Raw genomic sequence first — 17481 nt, forward strand, 5'->3', positions numbered from 1 at the left:
CCTCGCTCAGGCTTAAACCTGGGACATGATATATCTATGAAAAAAAAAATCTTCTTCGTTTCTATATATATATATATATGGGCACGCACGCGCTACTTCTCTATCAAATAAAATCTGAATTCTAGCAATATGGTTTCAAGTTAAAACTCTATAATTATTAATATAATACCCACTGAAATACATGATTGTTAATTTTAAAGTTTATGAAATTAGTTGAGGTACATGCAAGCTGGCTCGAACACTTACATTAATAATAATAAAAAATCTGAATTCTATAAAAAATCAAAATTAAAATAGTTCAAATGAACCTGAATTAAAAAAATTAATTCTATATCAAACATTCAAATCTGTCACAATGTAATACTGTTTTAAGTAAACTATAAACTCCAAGCAAACAATAAACCATAAGCTTTCATAACCGACTGTAAACAACAAAATGAAATTGAGTTTTACATAACTATATTCAGAATAATTAACCTTAATGTTTACATTATTTTAAGAAAAAAAATATTACTCACTTGGGCAATAAATTATATTGGTTTATAAAAAGAAACCCATTACAATTCATTAGATAACCAATCACAATGGTTTTCATAAAAACAACAACTATAGTTATGAATTATAAGTCACATAAATTTATTAAAAGAATACATATATTTTGGCTTATTAGCATAGTAAATTATGAAAAATTATTGTAGGAAACTATAGTAGTTCACATTCAACAAATTGCTAACTATGTCTATAAAAATATTAGAAAAGCAATTGATGAGTTCCAAAATTTAAGATGCTTAGGAATAAGATTGGATAATTAACTGATCTCTTAATTCAAATAATCTGATCTATTATCTCTAGTCAAGGTGTCTGGTTGCTTGATATATTAAGTCTAAAGAGTTCGTAACTAGTAGCAAGTGATGTCTAGATTCATACATGTTGGGCTCAAGGTGCTCGCCCGAACCCAAGAGGGTGCTAGAGTGCATGCCCAACACTAGCTGGACATGCACTCACCCAACATGGGCTTTAGGTACCATGCTCAGACCCATTTTTCTTGGCCCTTAGCTATATATTAGGCTTGGGCTTTGTAGCTTGAACCCAATGAATGTTTTTTAGGTTTATTTTGGTGGATATTTTTGGTCCATCTAGGAGTTTTTTAGGTTTATTTTATTTGGATTCATCAGTAGCTCCCAAGTCTTTGTGGTATTGATCCACAAAGACTTGTAAAAATATTTGGTTACCATGACAAGTTCATTAAAGTTTTTTCATATAAGAAAAGGGGTTGAAAACCCCGAGTAATAAACTGGATGCCTGTGTGTAGGGGTGTGTACTATTTTTTAATAAATGTTTAAGTACGTAGAGGGGAACCATTGAGGAACCCATATTTAATAAAATTCTTAGGAGAGTGAGGTGGGATATAAAGGACTCTATACTTAGAAAATTTTTCTAAGAGATTACGGGAGACTTATAGAGAAGAATTTCATAATTAGAAAAATTTTGGTTGGTAGAAACCATGAAGGGTGAGTCTATAATTATAAAATATTTTAAAGGTTTGAGGAGAATCCAAAGAGGGTGACTCTTGGCAGCGTCTATACATGGAAAAAATTCTAAAGGGTTGCGGGGAACCCAACAAGGGTGACATGATGATGTCCATATTTAGAAAAAAATTTTAAAAGGAGAAGGGGAGTGAACCCATGTCGACGACTATACTTTGAAAAATTTATAAGGGGCAGAGGAGACAAATTTATGTAGGGTGGTTCTATTGCACTAGGAAAACCAAGTCCATCCCCTGAAAAGTGGTTGCACTGGAAAGTGGGAGTTATATGACCTCCCTATAATGGAATGAGGCATGAAATCCCTTAATTGAGGAAATATCTCATCGAAGAGTGGGAGGTATATAGCCTCCCTGGTGATGGTGCGGGGGGTTTGAGAGCTCTTGGAGGTTGGTAGCCTCCTTGGTGATGACTTTAAGGGCGCCTTACTAAAGAGTGGAGCTAGTCTAGGATTACATTGGAGAGGCAAGAGATCCAAGATCAATCCCTGGTGAATTGGTGAGAGGCTCTTTAACATTATCTGGAGAATATGTCAGTTTAAGACTACACTGGAAAGTGAAAGATTCAAGATCAACCTTTGATGAATTGGTGAGAAGCTCTTTGACATCACCTTGAGAATGTTCTAGTCTAAGACTGTATTGGAAAATTAAGATCTAAGATCAATCTCTAGTAAATTGATGAAAGGCCCTTTGGCATCACCTAGATAATATGCTAGTTCGAGACTGCACTAGAGAATGGAGGATCTGATATTAATCCCTAGTGATTGTGGGAATATTGATCTAGGAAGACCAAGTCAATTCCATTCAAGAAGAGTGGCCGAAAGCCCTATACTATAGATCTGTTGTTAGGAAATATATGTCAGAGATACATTATTTTTATTTCAAAGATAAACTTACATTTATATTAAGTATTATACATCATAAGGTGATTTGTTGGGTTTAAGGGAGCCTGGAGAGTTTTCAGGCTAGGACGCACGGATGTTGGGCTTGAGACTTGCATCGTAGCCCGAAGGGGGTGCTCACACCCAATCAGATGGTGGGCGCACGCCCAACTATGCATGAGCTTAGGCTACCATCCCTGAGCTCATTTTCCTTGGTCCTTAGTTGTATATTGGGCTCGAGCTTGGTAGCCAGAGCCCAAGGTGTTTTATAGGTCTATTTTAAAAGATTTTTAGTTCATATGAGAGGTTTATTTATTTTATTTGGATTTATCATAAATAAATAAAAAAGTAAAGCGAACATAAAACAATAAAAACATAAAATATAAAGATGTAAATACAAAAAATATAAATTATTGAAAACTTGCAAAGAATTAAGAAGGTGTCTCTTCTTAAATATTAATTCTGATAACAAAATTCATGTCCTACAAGAAATAAAAAAATTACCAACCAGAGAGTAAAATATTAACCATGACAATTTTCAGAATTTATCCTATATAATAATAATAAAAAAACAAATATCCTAAAATCACTAATACTTTAAATTATCTTACAAATACAAAACAGTGAAATATTTATAATATAATCTTGTGGATTCTTTGTTCAGTAAAGTCTTTTTAAATTTACTAAGCTGTCATTAGCATCAACATCACTAATCCATCATCATCGGCCACGCCAGCTGTATTAAATTTGGGTCATACGTGTCTCTTTACTACAATAACGCCACATGTTCCTTCTGTTCTCAAGCAAATTGTCTGCTTCCAACTAGACTTTAGACAATTATAATTATAATTATAACATATACTAAAAAAATAGCTAGCACCTCACTTTCTTTTTTTGTCCTCAAATTCTTTTATTGCATCTTTATGTACCCAAATTAAAGTATAATTTGTTAAAACTTATTAAGCTTGGAGCAAATTAAAAAGTAGTAGATAAAAGTGTAAAATACTAAGAAATTTCATTACTAATTTAAATTTTGATTTAAAAATTCATTTTTATCCTTCCACTTTCTTTTAACCTTTACATTATTCTTTAAAATTCAGTTTTGATCCAAAATTTTATTTTCTTTATTTTTTAATTCTTAGGTTTGAAAGAGTAGAGAGAAAGTTGTTAGATTCTTGCGAGAGAGGAGAGTCATTTGACATCGATTCTAAACATGAAAAAAGTCAGTTTTGGCGTCAACGAGTTTCATATGATATGAGAAGTTTGATTGTGTTTTTAGATCATTTTTTGAGTTTTTTTTAACTTGATAAATTAGTTTTTTTAATGTTATTTAGTTGTTTTAAGACAAAAATAGATTGTAAATAAGATTTTGACCAAAAAGAACAACCCATGATTTTTTGGCTACTACTCTGTGTAAGAGTGGACGACATGACATCTGTTTATTTTTTTAAGAAGAATTAGGGATGAAGGATAGACTTTCTGCACCTTACAAAAAGATAAAACATTAAAAGGGCCCAGGGAAGTGGGCTAAGTCTCTATTTTTAAGGCATAAGAGAGCTCTTGTTTCTTTTATTTTTTATTTTTTTTCCTTTCAATTGTATCTTTTAATTATTATTTTTTAATTTTCTTTTTTTTTGTTATCATATATCCAGCTAAATAATAAATTTTTTAAAAATAAAATTATTAAACTCAATAAGGTCCATAGCCTTTTAAGGTCGGCTCATCCTTATTCTCATTCTTTTTTTTTCCATTTATAAAATAGAGATAATTGGAACTCAAATTGTTTTAGAGATAAAAAAAAATAGCTGGATTTGAATTATAAATTCGTTTGCGGCTGATCCTTCTTCTTGAATGTTCAATTGAGAAACTCATGAATTTCTTTTCTTAGGTTTCCAAGTCTGCAGTTTATTTGTTTTTTTGGAGACTTCTTTGTTACCCCAGCGATTACCTTTATGTCTATCAAGATTCAAGAGAGACAAAATAGGTATGTATGCATGGAGTGGGTGTACATAATCTTAATCCAGACAACCAATGGGCTTGCCCGTTGGTGCCCTTACAAAACAAGCACCGCTAAAACTGGGATTTGAATCTTACCTTCAGAATCCAAAGACAAATGCATCATTATTCTAAAGACAGATAAATAAATAAATAAATAAAATGTATGCTTAGGTTGGAAAAGACATGAACTTGGATAAGACTATAGAGAGAAGCTAATCAGAGATTACATGAGTTTCGTTTCCAAAGTGACAAAGAATCTAATAACCAGTCCTTATCAATGGAGTTTTGCACTCAAACGGCAAGTGTGTTGTCATCTTCTTGATTGATGATGCCAAAGCAGTTGACACTAATCCATCTCTCCCCCCCCACTTGGTTAGGTCAACATTTTGGATTGCTGCGACATAACTACGCTGGAGTTCATTATATTCCACATTCTAGGGCAGAAAACTTTTACCCATGACAATTTTTTCTCTCTTTTTTGTATTACTAAGCAGATTCCTCATTCACTACGAGACAAAGTTGTTGAAACACTGCTTCTCATCGGGGAGCTCAAAATTGAAGATAAACTCAACTCTAGAAAATTTCAACTTAATTGGCGATTTGATATGCATATTCTCCACGTTATCATTTGAAGTTCTTCAATGGAATTATGATGAGACCTTAATTATTCGATTCACAGGTGGGTTAATTAGATAGAAAATATGACATTATTGATAATTAATATTAAATCGGATATTGTTGGTTGTCTTATTTGAGATTTCAGTTGCTTACCTTCTTAAATATCTTTTAAAAATACATTTGTTTAAAAAATATATCAAATTGATACCTTTTTATATACATATTAAAAATAAAAAAATTCAAAACATATTTTCGAGTGAAGAACATCTTGCATTGCAATACCAAACAAACTATTAATTCATGAAGTTTTGAAAAGTAGTCCTCAAGTAGACTTTATAAATAAATGAGTGAGCAAAAACTGTTGTAAATGATATAATTAGAGAGTCCATTTATGCTGGTTGGCGAGGCTTTCGTTCCCTTGAAGCTAACATGACAATGTGACATGAGGACAAAGCCACTAATAAGCAATCAACTAAGTTTGTTGTGGCTTTGTGCCCCTAAAAGGAAATGCCAGTTGGTGCCAGGAAAGAATAATGATAGAATGAAAGGGCAAACTTCAAATACATTATTACAGTGACTCTCAATTAATTCACTTTTTTTTTGTCAATTAAGACCCTAAAGGATCAGATATTCTCAATTGAGTCCTTCCATCTCAAATTATTATAATTGTTATTGGTTAAAAACAAATTCCAGATAAACTAGCTGCTTCTTTACTGAAGAAATTAAATACGCACTCTTGAACATAACCCACTAGCGATATATATGAATTAAGGACTTTATTAAATATTCTAAAACCTTTAGGGACCAAATCAATAAAAACAATTATTGAGATATGGGTTGTAAGTTTTTGGGGATTAACTTTTCTATTTCTTAAATCACACCAGTACTAACAAATGTTATAGGATTTTTTTTTTCTTTTTACTATTTGTGTTATCAGAAAATGATAGGAGGACCAAACTGAAATAGAAATGTTAAAGGATATAAAATTAACGTTTGAATTTGTGCTTCATTGGAAGCATGTCTTTATCAGTTATATATTTTTTGGATCAGGTCCCTCCTATGATTTGACAAATACCATTTTTTTAACTATTTTATATTACATGAAAATAACACCTGGATATTTTTAAATAATGTATTAGTCATTCAACTGATAAGAGTTTGAAATTAAGGAGTTTTTTTTTTATAATTTCAGGTTCGAGCCCTGTGGTTGCTAATATGATGACCACTAAAGATTTATATGGTCGTTAATTTCAGAATATGTGAGATTAGTCAAGATACACACAAGCTGGTCCAGATATCTATGTTAATAAAAAAATAAAATAAAAAAATATTAGAACCGAAAAAGCTTGATCAAGGAAATATATACATTCGAGAGGCATGTGCCATCAAGATCATAAATCAATTTATACTTGATTTCTTTTTCTTTCTTTTTTTGGCTCTGAATACCTAGTTTCCTATGACCAAAATATATACCAAGTGACTGGGAGCCCATAAATTAAAATGTCGATGGTTCTGAAAGGTGAATGTCCTCTTCCTCTGACGTAAGATTAATATTATCTTATGCACTGAGTGAGAATTAGCCATGGTGCAACTTTCAAAAATACTGTAGCATGGAATGACACATGGGAAGTCAAAACCCCATCTTACCTGCGGATTAGCCTGTGAAATATCCTCTTTTCTTGTTCTTGGGGGAACAATAGCTTGTGAAATTGAAGCCGAACGCTATGGCGATTGATTTTCTAAGAGTATTGCTCTGTCAAATCTCTTGAATATTATTACCTGTAGAATCTCACCCTCTCCTTTTCCTTTTCTGTAGGCCGGAATCTTTCAAACTTTTTTTTAAAAAAAATTTAGAATATAAATCTTTGATGACAAGAGCAGAATCGTACGTAGTTATAATATTCATAGGATAGAAGTTGAACAAATTAAGCATAGTTGATAATTATTCCTGTCAAAGTTTTTGTTAGTCTACAAAACCGTAGTTAAAAATAGACATAATCTAATTATATTCAATCCATGGGTGTCTAAGACTGCCTAAATGACTGATCAATGAGGTGCATCTGTTGCTTAACACCTCGATATATATATATAAATCAAAGCTTGTGCCTCCGATTTAGAGCTGTTGACAGATATCTACAAATGAAGGACAGTTCAATCTTTGTTATATTATTACCGTAAGCATAAACAAACATACCAACAACCTGCGTTTGCAACATAATATTTGTCAAGTAATCTAGCTGTAGCCTCCTGCTAATTAACAGCGCATGACGTACTAAATCCAATATTTCATAATGTCTCAAGGTATCAAATAATAGAAAAAAACTTTCATTAGCATCAACCCCACCATTAACTAATCCTTGTTTCTTGTCTTCCACTCCTTGTGTTTGCCGACGCAGAAATTGTAATCAAGCACCCCATGTGCATGCGACTGCGAGCTAGCTATATATGTTTCTTCTTCTTCTTCTTCTTCTTCTTCTTCTCCACCTTATTTCTCTTGAATTATATATATATATATATATATATATATATATATATATATATATATATTGAATTTTAGATTTTCAGAACCTCATTTATTACGCATTTAAGTATGTTTGTCATCCCCTTAATTTGTATGTTCGAGCATCCCATCGATCTAATTATTTTACAATGACTCGGCAACTCAAAAACACCACGAGTTAATATTTATAATGGAATATAATCATTTAATGTGTAGGAAGAGGCTACAATTTATTTGAAGGTAAAATCCTCAATTAAACCATATATGATCAAGTTGATCGAGTAAAATGATTTGGAACTCTAATATTGATATTTATATTTCTTTTCTTCAATAAATTCTGGGTTAAAATCTCTTAATAGAAAAGAAAATGAGATTACAAAATTTATTTAAATAAGGTTATCAAATTTAAGAAAAAATCAAAACTTGTTTTAGAAAAATGAATATAAAAGATAAAATGTAAAACATTACACATTTTATATACACAATTGATATACACACATATCATACAGGAATAAGTATAAAGAATTAACGATTAAATTACCGAATTTGATTGGTTCAATCCCATAAATCACCATAGAAAAATGGTACAAACGCAATCAATCAATAAAAAAATTAAAAGATTCATAAAAATGCAAATTGGAGATGAATGTTGGAATATCATGACCATGGACTAGAGCTGTCGAATCAAGAGGTTGTAATTTGTTTGCTTGAGGAGGAGGAGGAGGAGGAGGAGGAGCGGGGGTAGTCATTGACGGCGTGAAAGTAGTAGTACCAGCGGAGCCACGTGAGAAGCCAAAGAAGAGACATATTTTGTTACACGTCAACATCAACATTTGAGTGAGGACCCACTTCTCATATTTGCCACCTTTCGTTGAGGTTGATTGCCAACTGGCATCTCCAGCTTATTTTATCCTTCCCTTCCCTTGTTTATTTACAAAACCACCCTTTCTTTCAATCATATCTACCCAGATTTGTGGACATTCATAGCCCTGCATGGACTGTCCTTTGGTAGGGAAGCAGAGGGTCAGAGAGGGTCATTAGCATGGTGAGGTTGGCGGGTGGGAATGACTAAGCTGGTATTTATGGTAATTTAGTTGGAAAACAAGGGGTTGTTTTGTTACAAGTGTATCTATATGATGCCATGCTCTCTAGCATCATGTTCCTTTAACCCGGAGGCATTACACACAGTTCGAAAGTAAGTGAGAAAATATACACACAGACTCGCTGGGCTACTTCATCAACTTTGCTTCTTTAGCTTATTATTCACACACATATTTTTTTGTTGGATAGATTTTGTTGTTTGGATTAATCTGTTGAGTTGAGACAAGAGAGAAATGGGGTATTGGAAATCAAAGGTTCTTCCAAAGATCAAGAAGGTTTTTGAGAAGGACAGTGCCAAGAAGGCAGCTGGAGCTGAAGCTTGCAAGACCTTTGATGAATCGAAGGTCCTCTTTCTAACTTGAATTTAAACTCTTGAATTTCTTCTTTTTTCGACAAGAATATTATAACTAGCAAGAAAGAAGCTTACAAAATATTTACTATGTTAATTGAAGCATGTAGATGTACTGCTGTGTATCTGTTTTATAATAATGAACTTGCAATATCTTTCTTGCTTTAATTAATAGGAAGAAATCAGTAAGGAGTTTGAAGAGAAGAAGACTGAACTTGAACCTAAAGTGATAGAAATCTATGAAGCTTCATCAGCTGAAATCAAGGTCAGTCAATCACACGCGCAAATAAATCTAGCTGCCTATATATTTTTATATATATATATACATGAAACAAAATACTAACATGATCTTGTAAATATATAATTAACCTGAAACAGACCTTAGTTAAGGATCCCAAAGAAGCAGGATTAAAGAAGCAATCTACTTCAGTTCAAAAGTTCCTTGATGAGCTTGTTAAAATCGGTATATATATAGAAAATCTACCCTCTCTTCCTCCCTTGGCTTCTTTCAAGATTTAATAAGCGTTAATTTTTTTACCACCTCTGTTTACTTTGCTGTATTTTTGCATGCACAGAGTTTCCAGGATCAAAACTAGTATCTGAAGCATCTTCAAAATATGGACCAGCCTATGTTTCGGGTCCTATTTTCTTCGTCTTTGAAAAAGTCTCAACCTTTATTCCGGTAGAGGAAAAGGCAGTCGAGGCACCAGCACCCGAAACAAAAACCGAGGAAGCAACTACTAGCACAGAGAAGGAGATAGTAGTTGAGGAAGAGAAGAAAGAAGAGGCAGTAGTAGCGGAGGCTTCAGAGAAGACTGAACCACCTCCAGTTGTGGCTGAAACACCTGCCAAGGTGGAGGAAGCAGAGCCACCAAAGCCGTGACTCGTCATCAAGAAGTAATTAAATCCCGTCTTTGTGAAAAAAGGTTACATGCAGTAAATGAAAAAAAAAAAAAAGAACATTTGTTATTCTTTATGAATATGTATCCTTAATTTCCTTGTAAGTTTGGATCATATATTTCTGTGTGTGTTTTTTTTTTTTTGAAATTGTAATATTAATTTACTATCTAGAGAAGTGGTGGGTACCGGTACATTAATTACTCGGTTTCTTCTTCATAATTTTTTTAAAAAAGTAATTGAATTTCTTTGAATAGGATCGATCATAAATAATTGTTCTCTCCCGCTTTACGTCTGCTAGCCTGTCTGTCTAATTATATATTAATGTTGGATGATACATGTCATTTTCTATTGTGTCAAGCTTGACAAAGAACAAAATATTATTTCTCGCTTGATGTTGGGGTTTTAAAAATAGCATGGAAAGAAGAATGCCAAATATCATTGTAATTAAAAGCTTGGAGGAATAGTTATTTACAGCTTATATATTAGCATTTAATTCCATATTAATTTAAAAAAATGGAGTGATTATTTAGGTTCCCCTTGCTTAATTTGGCCTTCATTGCTGAGGTTCATTATTATTTTAGGGTGATTAATACATGTTATTATTTTTTATTTGGTTTGGTTTTCAAAAAAAAACAACCAAACTAATTCTTTTTAAAATTTTAAAATTAAAACCAGTTTAAACCGATATATATTTCCAATTAGGTTTGGTTATTTAAGGTTCAAAATCGGGAAAAACAGATTATAATTGCTCAGCCTTTTTTTTTTTCGGATTTTGGTTGTAAGATACGTATTCTAATGGTCTATTTTTTCTTTAACAGAACTCCAAATCTCCATTAATGGTAGAAGAAATTTCACAACACACAACAACTGGTTAATAAAATTTAAATTTGCAAAGCATTACAAACTTGACAAATAAAGAAATTTATTGCCATTAAAAGTCTTAAGAAGAAACAACATTGAAGCCGATATTGCCATTGGAGTCTTTTGGATCTTACCAAAGCAACAACGAGAGAAAATGTCATGGGTGGGGGCGCTACTGCTACTGCTGCGGAGAAGGGACAATATAAGCTCAAGTGTGGGTTCAATAAGAATGATTTAGGGTTATATATTTTATTTATTTATAGCACCCCTTTGGACCCGTTTGGTCGAGTTAATTTAGTTTTAGTTTTTGAAACCAAAACCAAAATAAATATTTTTTAAAAATTCTTTAATCATTTTAATTGGTTTATTTTTTATGTTTTGATTTTTGATTTTTTCTGATTCTCTTGGTTTAGAAAAATTAAGATTTTGGAAAGTTAATACAAAAGTAAAGCTAATTCAAATACACCTTCCACGTATGTAAACGAGTGTTTCTGTTGATTTTGACATCAATTCAAATGTTAGGATGGGATATATACTCAGGTATTTGTTTGTTCCTGTCTTTTAACACCTAACTCTAACCAACCGTGGGGTTCTTTTATTTATGTGATTGAAAAATATTTTTGAAAAAAATTAGTTTTTTTATTTTAAATTAATATTTTTTAGTATTTTTAGATATTTTAGATGTGCTAATATCAAAAATATTTTTTAAAAAATAAAAAAATAAATTTTAATATATTTTAAAGTGAAAAGCAATAGTTACTACACTTTTAAATATTTCATAAAAATCATTGACTTCGACTCTAGGTACTCTTTCCTGAAAAGAAAAGGTAGTAGGGCTCTGCATGACTGAAAATAAACTTTTTATAGATTAGTGTTATAAATTTAAATTCAAGAAAATATCTATCACACCAGATTAAAATAATAATTAAAAGAATTCATAATAAAATATATGATCGTCAAACCAAGCTTAAATCTGATTAGAATCTATTTTTTCTGTTATTGAACCTTAGATTGATCTCCTAAAATTAGGTTAAGAAAGACTAATTTTGTTAGTTTTCTTGAGTTTTCTGGATTTAGTGTTCTATTTAAGATTTTTTGTTAATTTTCTTTATGCTTTTGAATTCTAATTTGTTTTTTTTAAATAAATTTTCTAGTTTATTTAAAATTTTTGTAAAACCTCCTTTGAAGGTAGGTTGTAGGCATCATTAGACTTTATTTTAAAATAATAAATTATGAATTTTCTTTTGTTTTGTGTTCTTTAAGTGGATTGAAAGTTAAATTTTAGTTTACACATAAAGATTCATGATCTTTTTTTAATTCATTTTCGCCACTGTTACACGAAAATAATTATCTTCCATTAACATATAAAATAAAAATAGCATAGGTATTGTCATTAATTACATATTTTTATATAAAAAAAAACAGAGAAATTTAATTAAAAAGAAATCACAATCCACAGTGTGTGAGCCCAGCTACCCTTGGATAAATCTTTTGAACTGCCCAGTGGGCCATATATGTTGCAGCTGCAAACTAATCTGAGAATGGCTCCTAGCCCGATCATCAGAATAAATTTAACAATTTCTTGGTGGGTATGGCAACTGTTATCCTACACCTGCAAAAGCTCTCTCTCTCTCTCACGCATCCTCTTCCTGGATCTGAGAGAGCACATATCAAAGCAAAGCAGATTTAAGATGAACGAAAACTTTACGCAAAACTATAAAAGAGGAATTTAAAAATATTTTTTAAAAAATTATTATTATTTTTATGTATGTCTGGCAATCTTTATTTCGTACTTGAAAGTTTTCTTTTGTTATGTAAAGATAATTTTTATTTCATAAAATATAATTAATAAATATATCTCATATATTTTTTGAGTTTTTTTATTTAGTGGGTGATAAATCCAAATTTATTGATATTAAAAAGCACTAAGAATAATAATAATAATAAAAACCCTACAATTTCAGGTTTTTTTGGGCCCAGGGAAGAGGTCAGTTGTCTTTGGCATGGCCATGGACGATTGTCCAGCGGCTCAGACAAGAAAATAGCTCAACTTTTTTAAATTTAGCTATATTTTTTATTTTATTTTCCTTGTATCTCTACGTGTATAAAAAATTTCTTAAAAGATTTATCATTCTTCCATCACATTAATGTAATCCATTGCCTTATCTCAACTAAAGGATAAAACTCATGAATTATATAAATATCTCATAAATTCTCTAAATTTCAAGTTCTTAATCTCTTTATTTTTAATATTTTTAACATATATATTTTTAAATTTTAAATATAATTGTTCTATCTTTCTCTAAAAGGATACTTAAACTCCTCAAATCCATAAAAAAACCTCTTGGAGGTTATAACTACTAACCGGCTTAGACCGGCTTAGCTTCTCAGCCACCAAGTATAAACTATTAATTACCTAAACTAGAAAAAATAAATTAAATTATTAAAATTAAAAGAATAACAGCTTATCTGCCGTGTAAACTTTGATCCTAAACTACTTATTTTTTAGTATCTCATCAGTGAAGACTTTAAGCCATTCTCCAAGTGACTCTTTAGGTTGTAGCCGGCTTGCATTAAATAGCTATGTGCGTTTGGGAACGTCTAGGGCCAAAGTTCGTGCATGAGCAAGAATTTCGGTTGTGAAGGGGAATTTAGCGATGAAACAAGCTTCTTTCAATGGCAGAACAAGCACCCTGAATTTTAAGTCTGGCGACTAGGCCATTCCTTAACTAGCCAGATTATCTACAATAATAATAAATAATTCTTGTGATTGAAAGTGACCAACGATATCAGAAGCAAATGCGGTCAGATCGAACACCTAACAGTGGTCAACAGTGTTCTGAGCAAACCTGGTATGTCTAGTTTTGTCATAACATTTAAAAGCATTTGCCATAAACCAAAAGCATTAATGGACAGGAACAGATCATAAATGCCGTGATCTTGATAGAATGATCTTCAGAAGCAGTCCGGACTCAATAAATCAATGCATCTGGTATCAGAGGAAGAAAAGAAGTTTTCCTCCACCCAGGTTGCCGACAAGGGACTCATGTGAAGTTTTTCAACAATATCCATGGATTCTAAAAGTATCTCGAAGAGAGGTCTACAAACTTAGAGTTATAACCCTCAAATGCAAAAATGGTCTTTTGAAATGCAAGGTTACATGAGACTCGATCAACTTGCCTGGAAAAAAGAAAATCAAATAATTTGTAACAAGTAGATAATCTAGTGTTTCTCAAGAAGGCAATATGAAATTATCAAAAAGAAAAGCAAAAAAATGAAATCGCTCCTCGTTGATAGTTTCCTAAACAATCTTGCTGGGGGCAGCTACTTACTCTCTGGTTGGCTTGACCCCGGTTGCCTCTCATCAGAATTGAGCTAATAATCTCTGATATGAAGACTTATTCTATTCTTCTCTCGTGGTCTGCATGGTATCTTGGAACAATTTCATCTGACGCTGGCAAATTGAATCATTTTGCTACGTTATCATGATGGGTCTTGAGCAGACTATTCAGCTATTGTTCTCTTCTCCAACCTTAAACTCTCAATATTGTTTACCATTAGCGGGAAATGCTTTCATTTTTTTATATACTCTTTAATTACCCTTCTATCATCTTAAGAAAAAGGGAAAGGAAATGTAAACAATAAAAAAGCGAATTAGAAAAGGAATCAGGTTTGCTCAATGGTTTGGTCACCCCTTAGTCCAACTCTATTTAGAAGGCCTTGCCTCCAAATCAAATAAGAAAGTAAGATGTTGGAGAGTTAGTGTGGATGATAGATACAAGAGTGAGAGTGAGAGTGAGAGTGAGAGTGAGAGAGAGAGAGAGACTACAGCTTTCTGCAAAAATCTGAGCTTTTTCTGTCATGAAACCCCTTGTCTGGCAAAATAATCATATAGGATACAACGAAGTAAGATAACTTCGAGAGAAATATAGAAGAGGCAGGCAAAAACACGAACCTTTTGTTTACCTTCTGATTCATAAACAATTGCTGTTGCAACTTCTCCAGAATGGCAATTGAGGAAGTTATGAAACAAGTGGATCCATGACCCTTGCAGGAACCGATTTCTTAGTTGTTGAAATCTCCTTTGCATCCAGTTGAATATCAGAATCACGCCAGAACTTGATGATGTGAAGGCTCTCTTCTTCTGTTGATCTCTGAACAAAAATTCTAGAAGCATACCCCTTCTTTCTCATCAGAAGACATATATGTGAGGATCATTGTTGTAAGGGTAACCATGTATAACCATCCCTTATCTGACAAAAGTCTATCAGCAACAGGCAAAATCCTATCAATTACACTCCTGCCAATCTTCCCTCCAGCCCACGCCGAGGCCATTCCTTCATTATCCGCCTCGTCATCAGGCGTTGGCAGCACATATGGTGGGTTGACAACCATCACATCCCCCATCCCAGACAACCTCTTCTCAAGCCCGGATGCAATATATATCCACGCACATCAAGTCAGCATCAACACCATGAGCATCCAACGTCTCAAGGGTCACTCTCAATGCATGAGGATTAATATCAATGGCAATATAGGACACCCCTGAAACTTCCTGTCCAAGCATAAGAGCTAGAGAAGCAATAACATATCTGCTACCACAACCCACTTCCAAACACAATCTTGGACAATGATCTATTACAATATTTCGATCAGCTAGAAGCACTTCGACAAGCGCAAACGAATCATCACATGATTCATATATAAACCTCAGGATGCGTACTCACAAGGCGGATTTGTGCTGTTTTAGGGGACATCTTGTTAGAAACCTGATAGGTATCAATGCATTGAGAACTGAATTGGTTTCCAATAAAACGAATCATTATCAATATAAACAAGCTAAATGGTCACTCGACAATAAATTATAGTAATGGGATTCAATAAATATGCGTGTAGAGTAAAATGCCACGATCAAATTACAAGAAACAGTAAGCGGGACAAGTGGGTATTTAAGAAAAAAAGAAATGTGCAAGCAAATAGAAGATTAGAGATATGAATCTGGGAACTGAAGAGGGATTACCTGTTTTGTGCAACACTGGCTGTGCCTCCCTCCTCCTGCTGCTGCTGATTTTTTATTTTTTTACTGATGCTGCGGAAGAAAACAAATTCTGAGAGAGAGGGGGTTCTATATTCTCAGCAAAGAGTAGCTATTTGGATTTATTTTTTTTAATTTTTAGTTTTTTTATGGTGTGCTAGCAGCCACAATGTTTTGGGGAAATGTCTATAATGTTTGATTTGTTATCGGCTATTGAAGGGTTTTTTCCTCCCTTTTTTTAGATTCCTTTTAAGTTTAAAAGATAACATGCCTTTAAAGTTTAAACCAATTTTTTTTAATTAATAATAAATTACTTTTTAGTGATACTTTGTTGTTCATAAATTAGGTGATTAATTAAACTAGTGAATAGATAACATATTAAATAAAAAAAATTGTCTAAAAAACTAGAATTCATATATGTTTAAAGATATAAACATATAATTTTATATATTATAACAAACTTGTAATCAAAACTAAAATCTAATATGCATGCTAAGCATACATTGTACAAAAGATTGAAATACAATCATTTCTAACATGCACATAAATTACATAATATATCTATATTTAGATTAATACAAAAAGGAGTACTATTTAAAAATCTTTAAAATAATAAAGTTTTTGTTGTTGTAAATGATAAATCATTTATTTTTAAAGTATTACTGCTTCTAAATTAGTGTAACTTGAATGATTGTAATAAATTTCTTGTGATTTCAAAACTATCATATTGTTTAAATACTTTAAAGACAAGATCTATGAACCAAAGTTAATGGACTAAATTATTTTTTGACAAAACCAAACCTAAGCTCAAAACTAGAGGAGAAAACTCTAAAAAAGTAAGGCGAGAAAGACTATAAAATTGGAAAAATAGTGTAGATAACTCTTCATTCATGTTTTTTTTGTATAGTGGATTTTGAAACTAAAATTAATACAGCATTAATTATGGTAATTACTATAGTTAATTCTTACCATTACAAGTTTTGATTATCTATCTTAGAAAGTAAATTAAACTTGAATATTTTGGTTTCAAATATGAGGTTTTTGAGTTGAAAGAATTGTTCAGATTTAAAAAATTCTTTTGAAAGAAAAAGCTGATAAAAAATAATTCTTTATATATTAAATAATTATTTTATAATAAACTCAAATCTAAAATTAAAATAGATTAGCAAAGCTCTAGTTGAGCGCAAGCGATTGAGTTAAACTCGTAACATTTTGCTTAGGTTTATCATAATCTTTCAACTTACCACTAATAAATTACAAGATACCCTTATATTTTTTCTATGTAGTTTTGGGTTTCACAATAAACATGTCAACTAAGAGCTTTTGAGATTAATTTATTATTCATATATAATTTGTTTTAATTATGTTAATGTTTAATATTAAAGAACTTAAATAAAAAAATATTTTTTAATAAAATTTTAATCCTAAAAATAAATGGAATCCACTTTGAATTTAACTTCAAATATGCACATTAACCATGATTTATTAAAACATATTTCAACAAGTACAACTTGTGTCATCTTCACAGTTTATGAATCGCAAATGTGTCTCATCAATGGTTTGAATCACAGTTTTAATTGTGATTATAGTATAGCATGGTTGTTATACCACAGCCTCGACTATATCATGTATAAAATATATTAAAAATATACAAAGGTTGATATTAATTGAGAATAAGTGATAAATCTTGTAGGT

At 31.7% G+C, this 17481-nt stretch overlaps 1 protein-coding gene and 1 pseudogene across 1 annotated transcript; one reads left to right on the forward strand and one right to left on the reverse strand.

The window, feature by feature from the left end:
• Positions 1-8580: 8580 nt before the first annotated feature.
• Positions 8581-10148, forward strand: LOC133700787 (plasma membrane-associated cation-binding protein 1). Its single transcript, XM_062124449.1, has 5 exons — positions 8581-8735; positions 8831-8985; positions 9166-9255; positions 9369-9453; positions 9566-10148. Exons 2-5 carry the CDS (start codon positions 8875-8877, stop codon positions 9871-9873), a joined length of 594 nt encoding a protein of 197 aa, XP_061980433.1. The 5' UTR covers positions 8581-8735; positions 8831-8874; the 3' UTR covers positions 9874-10148.
• Positions 10149-14583: 4435 nt separating this feature from the next.
• On the reverse strand, positions 14584-15508 carry LOC133700786 (uncharacterized; annotated as a pseudogene).
• Between the last annotated feature and the right edge of the window lie 1973 nt (positions 15509-17481).

This window comes from Populus nigra, chromosome 8, assembly GCF_951802175.1.
Source record: "Populus nigra chromosome 8, ddPopNigr1.1, whole genome shotgun sequence".
Classification (NCBI taxonomy): Eukaryota; Viridiplantae; Streptophyta; class Magnoliopsida; order Malpighiales; family Salicaceae; genus Populus; species Populus nigra.